The sequence below is a fragment of the Perca flavescens genome, chromosome 6 (genome assembly GCF_004354835.1).
Source record: "Perca flavescens isolate YP-PL-M2 chromosome 6, PFLA_1.0, whole genome shotgun sequence".
NCBI lineage: Eukaryota > Metazoa > Chordata > Actinopteri > Perciformes > Percidae > Perca > Perca flavescens.
The window spans coordinates 27,724,429-27,740,746 of NC_041336.1; the positions used below are offsets into that span (position 1 = coordinate 27,724,429).

General features: G+C 42.9%; 1 protein-coding gene across 2 annotated transcripts; it reads right to left on the reverse strand.

The window, feature by feature from the left end:
• Nucleotides 1–2,894: 2,894 nt before the first annotated feature.
• Nucleotides 2,895–7,014, reverse strand: LOC114556763 (nuclear receptor coactivator 7). 2 transcript variants are annotated; one of them, XM_028579800.1, is made up of 7 exons: nt 6,936–7,014; nt 5,850–6,045; nt 4,724–4,876; nt 4,424–4,576; nt 4,225–4,320; nt 3,900–3,973; nt 2,895–3,768 (listed from the first exon to the last, which is right to left on the reverse strand). In XM_028579800.1, the coding sequence occupies exons 1-7, from the start codon at nt 6,959–6,961 to the stop codon at nt 3,630–3,632; spliced, it is 837 nt and encodes a 278-aa protein (XP_028435601.1). In that variant the 5' UTR covers nt 6,962–7,014; the 3' UTR covers nt 2,895–3,629. The 2 variants fall into 2 exon arrangements, with proteins under 2 accessions (XP_028435601.1, XP_028435602.1); XM_028579801.1 differs by lacking the exons at nt 5,850–6,045; nt 6,936–7,014 and adding an exon at nt 5,213–5,468.
• Nucleotides 7,015–16,318: the final 9,304 nt, after the last annotated feature.

The window sequence follows — 16,318 nt, forward strand, 5'->3', positions numbered from 1 at the left end:
TAAGAGGACGTTGAAGGCTGACTATCATCTTTTCTGCCACGGCAAGCCTGCTTCATGTGTCTGTTCATCATCCAAGTCCCCGTTTTATTTGCTGTTGTAGGCGACAGCGTGCCGCACTTAATGCACTCAACAAAGCCGACACATATTGTCACTGCCCACGACTTGTTTAAAATGGTTCCATACCTCCGACTTTCCTCCAAACTTGCATAAATAAAAATGTAATTGCCTTCTCCGCCAAAAAAAAGAACTATAAAGTTAGGATTTTGGTTGTGAACTGTCTTGTGTTTGAAAACAAATACATCAATTTGGGAGGGAAATGAATGAAGAACACATTGCACATTGCACACTCATTTCTGTGATTAAGTCTATGTAGCCTAGAGCAACATTGTCTCCTCAGCCAAATAGGTGAGATAGGCAGTGCAAGGCACTCTAAACTCTCTTTTATAAACTCTCTACTCACTATAAACTAGGCTACTCGCTATGAACTTTCTATTGGCTATACACTTTCTTACTGGCTATAACAATCTCTCTATTAACTAACTCTCCTGACTCTGTTGACTCTCTACTGCAACAACCCCAGCCCCGTGTCGCGCTGCTGGCGCAGCTTTTGAATTGAACTTCAAAGCAGTGACGTGGGTGTGTGTGAAACGAAGCTTCGGACGTCACTGGTCACGTGATTATCTCCAAACGAATCGAGCTCCGATACAAAGCTTCATTCCAAATTGGTTGATGTTTTCGCATGCCTCGAAGCAGAGGGTTCACGGGTAACATCACTACTTTACTGTAAATGCACACAAAGCCACCTGTTGGCCAAAGTGTAAGTACAACAAAGTAAAACAGGCAATGACTGCCAACAATGAAAAAAAGAATCTATTTTGATGTAATCCATTTATAGCACACCAATTCGGGTCTATTCTGATAAACATATGATTGTATACCAATTTATTTGTCTTGTGAGTATGCAAAACCGTAACTTAAACAGTTGTTTATTAACCAAATCTCTGCCCTAATTCCAAGAATAAATCCGCAAGACCTCATGTCTAATTGTAGCTCCTGACAGAGAGGATTTGTTTGTGATCATTGATTTGTAGGATTATAGGGCTCTTAGATATTTGCTCCTTACTGCTGATGGTACAGATGCAACCGTGATTATACTTCCCTGCAGATTTTCAAATAACTTTTCAACCCACCTGACTGCTGATAAATTCTCAAATTGACCATCTTAGGCTATAGCCTACTGAAAATATGTTGGCTAGCAACTTTAACATTTAGATAAAGTAATGTTAAAGTATGTCCAAGCTAGCAGATATTTCACTCACGGGCTCTGCATAATGTAGGGCCTTTCCATATGTCCAACCCCAAAAAAGGGGTGAGTAAAATTATAAAAAAACAAGAATAGTGTATGCCTTCATACTTGACTTATTAAATAAAGTGATCTCATATTGTATTAGTGTATTCAGTTTGCCTAATTTCCAATATTTAGAAATAAAACTATACTTTGCCACTCAGTCAAACTTCTAATTTTCACCATACCAAAATAATTTAGGATTTTAGTTCTGCATTAAAAGCTACACGCACGTTATCACAAAGTATGAACAAGCTATCAAATAAGGGAAGTGAGATGTACCTTCGTAAACTTCCTAGACAAACAATTAACGGATTAAGCTTTTCCAGAAAATGTCTAATAGGCGGGCTCTGTCAGTTCTCTTGTACATCCATGGTGGGCGGTCTTTCCCGGATTTCAAGCCGGGACATTTAATGGCGGCTCGTTTGGAAACTTTTTTTACGAAAATAGTTTACCGAAATGTGTTTCTGTAAACATTATGAGCGAGAAAAAAAACTATACAGTTGCTAGATCTGTCTTTATTTTAGATGGACAACAGTCAGTTTAAAAGATTTTCGGGAGTTTCAAGAGGTGGCGATGCCTGCTGGACTTCCCTGATTTGCACAAAGGAGCCTGGATGCGTTGCAACGCTGCTTATGGGAAACCAGAGAGTTCCAAAGAAGAAACACCTTATTTTTTACAGAATGGACATGTAGCGACTGTAAAGGGAAGTGTATGGCTCTGGTTTAACCTATGGGTTTAACATATATTTGGTAACTCATTTTACCTGATTTTCAAAATGTTCTACCTCTATTTTCTGGCATGACATTAACTGCTTAGAATTTGTCTTCCCTACATTTTAATTCACAGTGTTGTCGCATTGTAGTGAGGGTTGCTGACTCTGTGAATAGGACTGTTTCTTAACACACATATGCTAAATAAATCAAATCAAACACATAAAAAAAAGCCTCTGTCCTACTGTACCTATATGGCACCCACACAACTGAATAATTTGCAGTGGTTTTGCATCTTTTCCTTAGTACTTTAAAGGTTAAGTTTTAAACTCTCCAAGTTGTGTTATTTGAAACTATTTTGTTCTTGTTGGGAATTAAAATAAATCCTACTTCGTTAAGTAAAAATATTCTGCTGTCAAACATACATTTAAATTGCTTCACTATAATCTAATGTGGTCTTTTTTGTGGCCTACATATGCTCACAAATGAACACAAATATTATAAAAATTAATACCTGATCAGATTTGGTATCAGCAAATCATATTGAGAGATTACACACGTTTTAGTTTCCGTTGTTGTTGTCTGTGCTACCTTCAGCTGACTCTGATTTACACACAAACATTAAAATGTGAAATAAACTATACAAACAAATGTTGCTTTTCTGTTTAGTTTTTCTTAAAATACATTTAGATAAATTGATAATAAAAGTATGTAAAATAATGTTCCTATATTGTCTATTCATGCAAATAGGTGGTGTCCCACTTTCCAAAAACAAAAGCGACAGTTAACAGTTGATGTCTCTTCCTCTCCACAAACCGCACACATCACAGACAATACGTTGTTTATAGTGCAACCTAATGCTTTTATTGACCTGAGTGGTTAGGTCTTCACCTGCAGCAGTAGTCTTCAAATGGAGAACAACATTAAAGCCATACATCACGTTAGAAAAAAAAACAAGTGCTTACAGTACATTTAGGAAATTGGGCGTACTATCACGTTACAGTGTTTTACCAATAAATTAATTGTTTAACCTTTTAGTTTATACGGACCCTTATGTGCCAAGTATGTTTCATGAACCTTACACATACTGTAAACACATTTTAAATTCCACAAACATGTGGCTGTTCGACAGAAAAATAAAAATATTTCCTTAAATCCTCAATGCGCTTATTCAACAATGTTTCTGTGAACTTTGTATTATAATGCTCCCCACCACAAAGGGAGGGCATGGGGGGGCTTAAAGCGTCAGATGCCAGTGACTGACTGGTCTTAGGAAGGGGCTATTGATGAATAGCCGGTAGTTTAAAGCAGCAGGACCCTGAATTACAGGATTTCATCTGGCCACTTGTCTTAAACAGGCACAGATCACACCAGCATAAACAGAAAGTCCAGCATGAGAACCAAAAGACTTTTACTTCTGTATGTGGGCTAATCTGAGCCAGGTGCCCAGATGACAGCACCTGCTCTTTCAGGGTTTGTACAGTAGTGGCTAAAACCACATGTACACCTTGACATTTTGGAAGTTTTCTAACTCCAGTCCGGACAGTGGGGTCTTTTCAGATGTTGTCCTCTTAAGTTCCCACAGTCCAGACTTCGAGGTCTTTTATAATGAAGTCTTCCTGTGTGGAGAGCGACGCATTGCGGAATGTGGGACAGGAGAAGCTTGAACCATGGTACAGATTAGCGTCCAGCCACAGGCCAAATCCGCCCCTACAGACCAAGAAAAAAACACTTTAATATCAAATCTTTTAAAAGCTGTTAATGTTTTATGCTCTCAGATACCAGGTGCTGTAATCTCCGATAGGTCACAGTTAAATTTAATCAACAACCACATAACTTACCCCCCTCCACCAATGTGCAGAGATTCCAAGTTGCCGCTCACAAAGTAGGAGTTCTCGCCGCTCCACCTGTATACCTGGGAAAATGCCAAATAAAAGACTTAAGACACTTGTACTCAAACCCATTGCACAAATTTCAAAATATGTCAAATGCACATGAAAAATGTATTTTTGATCCTTTTCTGAAAGATATTTCTTTCCAGAGATTGTGTTTAGTTTCTTAGCTAAAGAATAGCTCTTACATGATTGCAAACTTTACTTGTACTACAAATACAGCAGTTCTCAGACTAGCTGGTAGATGTAACCACACAGGAAACTCCACTCTTACCTGGAAGTCAGAGTTGAAGCTGAACAGGAAGGTTTCCCCTGTGCCATAGCAGAATTTACTGACTTTGAATGAATCAGAAGAAAACGCCCCAAACACCTGAAAAGACCAAGACATTGAGTACTCACAGATACACTATTAACCAGGGTATCAGTCATTTGTTTAATTAAAAGCATTGGAGAGTTAAGATAAAGATGCCAACCTTATTATGCATGTCTTTGATGACCAGCAGCACAGGGCTGTCCAGGCTTGTCGTATTCCTGTAGATAGTCCTCAGACTGCTCCCATGGATGGCTGTGCTGTAGACCAGTTGCCAAGGATAGCCCTGGGTCCTTGCTGGCATGTGAGCAGCAAGCTGTTGGAAAAAAAGGGATGTTAATCAAAAGATGTCATACTGAAAGATATAAAAGTAATTATCACAACAAAACGAGTTGATGGCTGTAAATCATTTCCAAATCGTTCACTCAGATTTTATTTGGAAATGTTGCCGGGTATGACTCACTTTCTCCAGGTGTTGGTCATCCAGCAGATGGCTGCGGTCACACAGGACAGGGAGAGCACCTTCATCTTCCTCCTGGTACTCGGGCTCCTCTGCCTCAGAGTCCAGCGAGCTACACAGACTCTGGCGCCGCTTGGAGTCCTTCAGTGTGATGATCTGGAGGAGGACACAAGATGAGACACAATGAGACTTTCCCCTACAGTACATACAGAAACTTGTGGTTGAGCGACTCATTTACAGACAGTGCCCATGTAATATCTAAAGGGTAAAGATGTTATTCCAACTGTAGATGCAGGTACAAGTTTAACACAGCTTCATTGACAATAAATTCACAACTGCATTGCTGAATTCACAACTGGATTGCTGGATCGCAAGCTGTAGGAAGGATGGATAATGATGACATAATGTTTTTTTACCCCAGGGTAAAGTATATTTTACCCCATAAATACAGCACATCTCCTAACATAATAACATGCAGTATAGTGGTCCTACCTCAACATACGGCTCCATACAGTCACTGGCAAAATAAAACACCTTGAAATTGTCTGACTGCAGCTTCATTCTTCCTTATTTCTCTGTCAAGCTCTGCGCTCTGCAGTACCACATGTACCACATCCAACTCTTATGCATCTGAGCTACTTTTCATTTTACTGTCTTAAATGCTATTGGTCTGAAACTTTAGTTGGAGAGGCTTCTCATTGGTTAGCTCTGATACGGAACAGTTTCTATTCTCTCAAAAAGGAAAGGGAAGTGCGGCTCTGGGAAAATGGGAGGGAGATTGAGATAGGATGTCCATATATAGAGAATGGGATTTCTCACAACCTCTGGGAAAACTGCCAGGCACTTTGGTGACTCAGTTACTGTAAGTCAGGGATACTTGATGATTTTTCTCAAGCATTTACAAATGCTTGTTTAAACTGTAGAGGTTTATTGTCCTTCCCTGATGTTAACCTGCAGTTGAAGGGCTTTTATTTCATCTTTAACCGTGTGTGTGTGTGTGTGTGTGTGTGTGTGTGTGTGTGTGTGTGTGTGTGTGTGTGTGTGTTTGTGTGTGTGTGTGTGTGTGTGTGTGTGTGTGGTGTGGGTGTGTGTGTGTGTGTGTGTGTGTGTGTATTCATACAAACCTTACCTTCCAGTTTTTAGCTGTAGGGTCGACAGGTTTACTAAGGCGCTTGTTGATCACAGCCACCTTGTACTTCTTCAATACCAGATACCACTTCTGATGTTTCTCTCCGATGACGAAACAGGGCTGGCACTGCTTCTTGTTGTCCTTAATGTAGATTTCTGGGGACCACTTTACAAAGAAGGTGTAGAGGTGGTCAACCCTGTAGAAGCAAAATGAGAATTTCTTCATGAATAGACAAACACCGTTTACCTGAACAGATTTATTCAGGTGGCCTGCTATGGCTAAAATGAGTAGTTTTTTAATATGAAAAGCAATGGGCTTCTAACATCAATCACCACCTTGAAGTTACAAATAATTCAACTAAAGCAGAATCACTGTGTGTTACATCATCTTAACTGCATTAATGACAGTTGACCCAACCTCTGTTTCCCATAAGAAAAAAACAAATTGAAAGTTGAGGAAATGCCACTCACAATACTCTATTATCTTTCAAATCGTGCCTGGACATGATTTGCAGGAAAGTGAAGCATGCCTTAAATGGTATGCTGGGCCGGGGATATCCGAGGTTAAGACAGAGTGAAAATTAAGAAGCCCTTTTTTTTGAGTTATTTTTTAAGATGGATTCTGTCACCTCCTACAGGTTTCCAAAAGAGAGCCACTTCTGAGCAATTCATTACTGAAATCCTGAAAATCCATTTACTACTGAAACAAGTAGTAATTTGTAGTATAAACCTACTTTGACTCCCTCTTTCTCTTCCTGCCAATCTACACTGCAACAACATCTTTCTACCATGGAATGACTGAAATAACTCCCTGTTACTTCCTTTGCACATGTAGTAATACACACACCACCAAGAACTCTGATCACTATACCTTTGCAAAAGGGTTACATCCCATGCACGACCCCGAATAAACTTTTAAAATCTTGTTGTAATTAAAGCTTTTGCGATTCTAAGCCCACATTTTCTTGCTTAAAAGGTTAAAACAAGCAAATCAAAATACCGTGGGATTAAACTCCAGATAACATCACCATGTTCAGGACCCAGCATAACAACGTTCACAGCTCTCTTGATGATTCGTTTCACTTACTCTCCAACGCTGTAGGCAACTCCCATGGCTGATTGAAGATGAGGGTAAACCGCAAGGAGAAAGAGAGAGTAGATGGTTTGGAGGTTCAGTGCTGAAGCAGCGTGTCCACTGTCCCTGTCCAGAGTCTCAGCCCCCTGAGCATTTTATACCAGTGGGTCAATCGCTGAGATAAGCCCCTTTCATTATTAACCCTCCCTTTCTCCCTAGACAGCTTTACATGTATTTGACATAAGGATTTCACAATGGTCCTGAAAGCCAGAGTTAGGGAATCATTAACATGACCTGCTCAGTCTCTCTGTCCTAAATCTGGCTGGAGTTCAGTTACTGTGTCAAGGTAGTGGCTCAGGGACTGAATGAGGTGGCTTGACAGAAAGTTAAAGGCCTATATGTCCGTCTGTCTGAGTGTCAGGTTGTCTTTTCATTGTGCCTTCCTGCCTTGTTTCTGTCTCTCTGTTTGTCTTACCGGATGTCTGGCCTCTCTTTCCATCTCCTCAGAGATTAAACTAAACTAATTACATTTCCAGTTAAGTCAATTCTGAGGAACTGTACTTGTACTTTACTTGAGTATCTGCAACTCCACCACATTTCAGGGGGAAATATTGCAGTTTTTAACTCTGCTACGTTCATCTTACTGATAAAATATGTAATATTTCTGCAATAAAATGTCTATAAACAACTATACCTGTATTATATATATTTTAGTTGTGTACTTACACTATCCCAAATTTTTCCAACAAGCCAGAGAAATCTGTAACTTCAATCAATGACACGGAGTGTGTCATTTGGTCGCCTGTCAATGGCGTTATATATAACCTTTGACCCCTGGTCTACATGTCTTCTGCAGTTTCCAGGCATTGAGTTAAGCTAACCAGCTATGGCCTGTATACCTTGGTAATGATCGTCTCTCTTACTCTTGACAAGAAAGCATGTGCATTTCCCTAAATGTGAAACTATACCTTTACACTATATATAAATATTGTATTTTACATTGTGGCATTGTTACTTTTACTTCTGCATCCAATCATCACATTCATCCCTCTCATTTTCTCTTTCTTTTCTTTCTTGCAGCCTGTTTCCATGAACAATATAAAAGGGGAAGTATTTAACGATTTGTTCTGCTCTTTTAAAATGACAATTCTAAGAGAAGGAAATGTGCATAATGGATGGGTACATTACATTTGGAAGGTTTTGGAACTACGCACCATCAAGACGTTTTGATGATAAATGGTTTTGACGGGGTTGTGTTGTCCTAATTTGGTAGCAGAGAACTGCTGTTCATGTGTATGATGTGTGTTGTATATAGGCGTGTGTCTGAGTTGTTGTTGGCTTTTTTTTCCACATATTGAGTTGAGGGCGCACAAACGCACGGAAAGTAACAGATGTAATCTATCTCCCTGCAACAATCATTGGAGGCCGTTATTTTAACAGGCCCCACTCCCACTCTATAAGGATTATTGTAACAGGCTCAAGACATCAAATCAAGATGTAATCAAAGAAGCACCATGCAGTGATTACTGATTGCAGTGTTGACCATTGATAAATTACCTATACAAGCCATTCAGACTTGATTAATTTATGTTGTGTATTATCTCCCTACATTAATGCTCAAACAGAATCACAGACTTGTCTGTTTCTTCTATCTGCAATCGTTAGGATTAACTGAGTAAACACAAATAAATTCAATGGGCCAGATCATCTGAACATGCTGAGCTGTTGAAGCAATAAAGCTGCTTTGTGGGTGTTATTTCCAAATATCTTCACTTGTTTGACTAGATTTTGTTACAGTCTTGGGCAAGTGCAACATAGAGTTTATGTGTGTGTGTGTGTGTGTGTGTGTGTGTGTGTGTGTGTGTGTGTGTGTGTGTGTGTGTGTGTGTGTGTGTGTGTGTGTGTGTATGTGTGTACATGTGATGGGTGGTGAAACAAGGAACAGCATCAATGAAAATGACATTCAAAAACTGGCAGCCATTCGTAAACTCAAAGTCACATAACATTCATGTCATGTTTGCACTTCTTTTTATCTGTAAGCATGCTGTCCATAACGTATAGTGTTGTGAATGAGAATTTCTTGTCTAAAGTCTTTATTATTCATCCCCCCCAACACACACACACACACACACAAACACACACATACACAGAGCACATCCTAGTACCCTCACTATAGCATATACTCACACACACACATGAATATTATGTGCAATGGGCTGTATCCCTGCGGATGTCTTCTATCAGCATTATACTGCACCATAAAAAGATTGCATACATATTACTATTCATCATAGCCCTGACCAAAATACCATCATATCCTAAGTGTTGGTGTTTTTGTACTGTCCCTATTATTAAACAGTCCAGTTGCTGAAGGAACAGAAGAAACCTAGCTGTTCTTATTTTCTTCTGCAGAATCCTTCCATTGCCCCTTAACAGCTTAGTTGGAACCTGTTGAGCAGAGGGTGAGTAGGGTCATTCAGGATGCGCTCAGCCTTATTCAGAATAAGGTCCTTACACAACGGAACAGCTGACATCTGGTCACACCCAATGACCCTACACGCCATACTGATCATGAGCTGCAGCCTATGGGGTGTTGCGCATGTTTCCCAACCCACAAATCAGGCCAAAGGACAGCATGCACTGTAGGACAGCTTTATAAAACAGTTGCAAAACATAACAATCCAAATTAGAACTGGACAGTTTCTGTGAGAAAAACATTTGCTGTTGCAGTTTTTTGACCTTCGCAGTGGCACATAGCCTACATCAAACTTCAGCTTATCGTCAATCTCTATCCGAGTCCCTCTATTAGAGTCAGCGGACAGGACTGTATTTAGCTAAATTACAAATTGATAATGGTTCCAGTGCTCAAACGCATGTTTGTAAAAGATATCAGGTCAGGAGATTACAATAGGGACACTCTGGGGTCAACAATCTTTCACAAGAGAAGTAGCAGGGAGGAGATCAATTTGAGTCGCACACGAGATCATTAAGTAAACACAGGCACAGATATACACAGTTAAAATACAGATATATAAACGCGTATGTGCAGACACGCAGGTGCCCACACTCATATGCACACCTGAGGCATGGCAGTCCTATGTGCACACATTCTATGTGCAGAAGAACTCTCACTATTACTTACTGACCCATTCAAGTCCCATCCATCCATCCATCTTCGTCCGCTTATCCGGTGTCGGATTGCGGGGGGAGCAGCTCCAGCAGGGGACCGCAAACTTCCCTTTCCCGAGCCAAATTAACCTGCTCTGACTGGGGAATCCTGAGACATTCCCGGGCCAGGTTGGAGATACAATCGCTCCACCTAGTCCTGGGTCTTCCCCGAGGCCTCCTCCCAGCTGGACGTGCCTGGAACACCTCCCTAGGGAGGCGCCCAGGGGGCATCCTTACCAGATGCCCAAACCACCTCAACTGGCCCCCTTCGACATGAAGAGTTCCTCTGCATTGCTGCTCTGGGAGTGTTTTGTTCTCATCTTGAGTCTGTCTGAAGCATTGTGTTAATAAAAAGGATGTTTAGCCTTGAGAGAGACATTTGTTGCTCAGTATTTTTTCTCTGGTTTGGCTCCCGCTAAAAAAATGTTTTGAAAGTGCGACAACTGTGCTGTATTTCCTGTCATCAAAGCAAGCAAGAACATGTTTTGCTACCGAAACCTGCAACTGCACTTTAAGAAGATGAAAATATTGGACAATTATTGGAGAAATTAATTAATATAAAGCTAAACAAAATAATAATATTCCACACAAAAACATGTCTTCCCTCTCTTTGAAAATGTAAGTTAAATACTCAAATATCTTCTTTTATAGTTTGTTATTATTATTGTTGCTTTCACATACAGTACAGGCCAAAAGTTTGGACACACCTTCTCATTCCCTGTGTTTCCTTTTTATTTTCATGACTATTTACATTGTAGATTCTCACTGAAGGCATCAAAACTATGAATGAACACATATGGAATTATGTACTTAACAAAAAAGTGTGAAATAACTGAAACATGTCTTATATTTTAGATTCTTCAAAGTAGCCACCCTTTGCTTTTTTATTAATAAGGGAAAAAATTCCACTAATTAACCCTGACAAAGCACACCTGTGAAGTGAAAACCATTTCAGGTGACTACCTCATGAAGCTCATTGAGAGAACACCAAGGGTTTGCAGAGTTATCAAAAAAAGCAAAGGGTGGCTACTTTGAAGAATCTAAAATATAAGACATGTTTTCAGTTATTTCACCCTTTTTTGTTAAGTACATAATTCCATATGTGTTCATTCATAGTTTTGATGCCTTCAGTGAGAATCTACAATGTAAATAGTCATGAAAATAAAGAAACACATTGAATGAGAAGGTGTGTCCAAACATTTGGCCTGTACTGTAGCTGTTTCACACAGGTGTATGCCCTGCAGTGCCCTGCTACGTCCTGCTACGTCCTGCTATGTCCTTCTATGCCCTGCTACGTCCTGCTACGTCCTGCTACATCCTGCTATGTCCTGCTATGTCCTTCTATGCCCTGCTACGTCCTGCTACGTCCTGCTATGTCCTTCTATGCCCTGCTACGTCCTGCTATGCCCTGCTATGCCCTGCAGTGCCCTGCCACGTCCTGCTATGCCCTGCTACACCCTGTAATGCCCTGCAGTGCCCTGCTATGATAATAAACTACTACAACTACTATTTCTAGTCATAGTTCCATTATCTTTATTGTGACTATTATTGCCACTGTTCATCACACCCCCAACCAGCACCGTCAGACACCGCCTACCAAGAGCCTGGGTCTGTCCGAGGTTCCTCCTTAAAAGGAAGTTTTCCTCACCACCCGAGGTTTCTCCCTAAAAGCGAGTTTTTCCTCGCCACTGTCACACTAAATGCTTGCTCTTGGGGGAATTACTGGAATTGTTGTGGTCTAGACCTACTCTATCTGTAAAATGTCTTGAGTTAACTTGAGATTTGATACTATAAGTAAAATTGATTTGAATTGAAAATTGAATTGAATAACTGGGCATGTGATTTTGGATTTGTTGTTGAAAAAATTATAAACAATAAACATTCCACATTACCACATTTTGATGCAAACTGCAAATATGCAATCAGACTTGTTTGAGTACAGCACAAATATTTTTTAAACTTTAAAGTTCACTTGTTGAGACACGATTGTGAGACAAAGTGACCAGGGGATTAGGAGGTAATGGTCTATTGAGATATGTGGCAAAATCCTTCTACTATGACTGCAAGCAACTGTGTTGATTAAGAGGTCCCTGTATGAATGCGCACAGACCATCAGATATTGTTTGGGTTTTGTCTCAGAGGCCGTGAGTCTTTTGGAAAATATGTGTACACACACACACTTCTTAGCTGTCCATCGTGTTCGATGATGATGCTTGCTCCAGGGGTGGGGGTGTGGGGGTGTGTTCAGCGACATTGTGTTCGCTGGTGCCACTTTTCGTGGGCGTAGAGTCCGATCCTTGAGCCGCACACTCGTCCGCAGATGGAGCAGGGGAAACCAGATGCCAGGGGGGTACCAGCCGCCCGCTGGTGTCTCTGGATGCGCCTCTCGGTTCGGCGGTCTTGGCTGATTTGGTGTATCTGAGAGACTACTTTAGCACAGGTAACCTGCCAGGCTGATCTATCAAGTGCCAGAGATTCAAGCTGCGTGAGAGGGATGTTCGCTTGCTTTAGGAGGTCCCTGGTGTAGTCCGTAAAACGCCGCTTTTGCCCTCCGGCGGAGCATTTAGCGCCCATTAGTTGACTGTAGAGGACTTGACGGGGCAGGCGGTGTTCAGGCATGCGTATGGTGTGCCCTATCCAGCGCAGATGTTTTTTGGCCACCGCTGCTTCCATACAAATTGAGTCAGTGTTGCTGAGAATGTCTGTATGGGGGATTCGATCTTCCCAGGACAAGCTGAGGATCTTCTGTAGGCAGCGGATATGGAAGGCCTCTAGGTTGGTAATGTGCTGGCGGTATGGGGTCCAAGACTCTGCCCCATAAAGCAGAGTGGAGAGACATACCGCGTTGTAAACAGCCACCTTGGTGCTGATCTTCAGGTTACGGTTTTCAAAAACCCTGTTGCGTAGGCGACCGAAAGATGATGAGGCTTTATTTATCCGGGTGTGTACTTCTGTGTCAAGGGACTAACATGAAGCCAAAGTGGAGCCGAGGTAAGTAAAGTGGTCCACTGTTTTAAGTGGAACACCATTTATGTGAAAACTGGGGGGTGTGGGGGCGGGGATAGTGAGATGGGACATGACTTCGGTTTTTTGAGTGTTTACCTGTAGGCCAAAGGATTGGTACAGACTGGATATTGTGTTAAGAGCGTGCTGCATAGAGTCTGGGCTGTGAGCTAAGATGGCACAGTCATCAGCATACTGAAGCTCACAGATTTGGCGGGTCTTTGTCTTTGTGTGGGCCTGGAGTCGACGGATGTTAAAAAGACTTCCGTCAAGTCGGTATTCCACGTGGACGCCGTCGTCATGTCCCATGACACGGTGGAAGAGGCAGGTGATGGCAGAGAGGAGGATGTTAAAGAGCATCGGAGCCAAGACACAGCCTTGCTTCACCCCAACGTTTACTTCGAAAAACTCTGACTGGAGTTCTCCCGTGAGCACTCTGGCTTGCATCCCGTCATGGAACTGCTGTAGGATGTGGAGAAACTTAGGTGGTACCCCAAGTTTGGAGAGGTGTTTCCAGAGCAGTTCACGGTTGATGGAGTCGAAAGCTTTGCTGAGGTCAATGAAGGCTACATAGAGGTCTTTATGATGTTCTTGGCTCTTCTCCTGCAACTGCCTCAAGACAAAAACCATGTCTGTCGTGGATCTGGTCTTCCGGAAGCCACACTGTGTTTCCGGAAGCACAGCTTCCGAGATGTGCTCAACCAGTCTGCTAAGCATGATCTTTGCCAGTACTTTCCCTGCGACGGAGAGGAGAGATATCCCACGGCTGTTGCCACAGACTGCTCTGTCTCCTTTCTGTTTGTAAATGACCACGATGTTTGCGTCCTTCCAGTCCTGTGGGAGGGTCCCATGTTCCCAGAAGTTTTGGATCAGGAGGTGCAGGCGACGCGTGAGGGTGTATCCTCCATGTTTGAAAACCTCTGCAGGGATTCCATCGGGTCCAGCGCTTTTGTTGTTCTTCATCCCGGCAATAGCTTGCCGGAGTTCTGAGTAAAGTGGAGGAGTGTCCAAACGTGATAGGTGGCAGGTCCGGGAGATAATCCAGAATATGTGGGTCGACAGGGTTGGTGTGGTTGAAGAGACTCTCAAAATGATTGGCCCAACGGGCAAGAATCTCGTGGCGGGCCTTACAGAGCATGGACCCGTCAGCTGATCGGACTGGGGCGATGGCCCACTTCCTGGGGCCGTACAATGCTTTTATGGCATCGTAAAAGCCTTGAGTGTTATTGCAGTCTGCCAGGTTCTGGATTTCTCGCGCCTTTTGCACCCAACAGGTGTCCTCCATAGTCCGGAGGGCTCGCTGGGTTTCGGTTCTTGCAGCAGTAAAGGTGGTTTTAAGGGTGGGAGATCCAGGGCAGGACAGGAGAGCTTTGTGGGCCTCATGCTTGGCTTTTAGGAGTAACTGTATCTCAGCTGAGTTGCCATCAAACCAGTCCTTGTGACGTTTCTTTGATTGGCCAAGCGCCTCTGAGGCTGCAATGTGAATAGCCAGGTGCAGAGCTGGCCAGTCAGTTGTTTCCTCTGGGAGCTTTTTGAGGTTTTCAGCAAGGAGCCGTCGCAGGTTGTCTTTGGTGGTGAGGCTATTCAGCGCTATACAGTTGAGTTTTGTCTTTCGGAGCCGTCCTCGGGCCACGCGGTTGAATACTCATGAGTAGTTTGGATTTGACCATAAGGTGGTCAGTCCAGCACTCAGCTCCACGCATAACACGGGTGGTGAGGACATCTTGTCTGTCCTTTTGACAAACAATCACATAGTCAAGGAGGTGCCAATGTTTTGAGCGGGGGGTGCTGCCAGGTGGTCTTAAGCCTGTTCTTCATCTGGAATATGGTGTTAGTGATGACCAGCTGGTGCTCTGCACAGAGGGAGATTTTCCCCACACCATGCTGGCCAATGATTTTACTCCACACCAGGTGCTCCATACCCACTCTGGCATTGAAATCTCCCATGAGTATGAGCCTGTCCGTGACCGGGGTTTTCTGCAGGATGGCATCAAGAGCTCTGTAGAAATCCTCTTTGATGTTGTACTCGGCATCAAGAGTTGGATCGTATGCACTAATGAGAGTGGCAAAGCATCCCTTTGCCAGGGGGATGCGCCATGTCATCAGTCTTTCATTGATGATGATGGGGGATTCCTGAATGTGCTGCAGCAGTTTAGACTTCACAGCAAAGCCAACTCCATGGTTACGGCAAGTGCCTTCGGGGACCCCCTTCCAGAAGAAGGTGTACCCAGCACCGACCTCTGTCAGGGAGTCTTCCCCGTGTAGTCTGGTCTCGCTGAGAGCTGCTATGTCGATGTTGTATCTTGCGAGCTCCAGGGCCACCAGTGCTGTCCTACGGTGGGGCCTGTCAAGCGTTACGACCAAGTCCAGCAGTGTGCGAACATTCCACGAAGCAATGTTTAGCTTATTTTTTTATTTGGTTTTTCGACCGGGGGGGGATGCTCCGATGGTTGCGGCTTACCGTCCGGAGTTTGGGGAGCAGACAATTTTTGGACCACCTTTTCCAGGTCCTTCCCCATCACAGGGGTGAGCAATGTGGGGCTGCTCAGTCACAATGGAAGCTGCCGAAAAGACGCACTGCTCCATCCCGCAATCCTAGCGACCATCACTCCATTGCCGCCTGTGTGCATGGTTTGGTTAGACACTCCCAGCCACATCCTTGGCCTGTGCCCACCACCATTCCACATCGCCACAGGACTTGGTGAGGAGGACACACACACACACACACACACACAAACACACACACACACAAACACATACATATGCACACACAACACGCCTTTGTCATTTTCTTGGCATCAGGTTATTTGTTGTACAGCCGTTGGTGCCTCACCTCTCCACCAATTACTGTAAATACTCTCTGCCGCTGCACACTCACATCAACACGGGAAAAACCTCTATTGGCCAGCATGCTCATTGGCCTGGGTTCAGTACACATACACAGACAAACATGAACACACAGGGACACAAACGCAGTAATGAGGTGTACTGTAGTAAGCTGTTACTTGTTTGATTCTGGTAGTTGGAGAGAATGTCACAATGCCTAATTGTGTAATACAAAAGCCCAAAGTGAAACATTTACGTCAGTGTTTTATTCTAAAACAGGCACGTGCACAAATAGACATCCAAAGGGGCTTGAGCACCTGCCCTTTTTCTTCCTCGAGAGAAAGTGCCCTTTTTTCTGGATGCATGTATGTATTATTTTTGTATTAATGAATATAGCC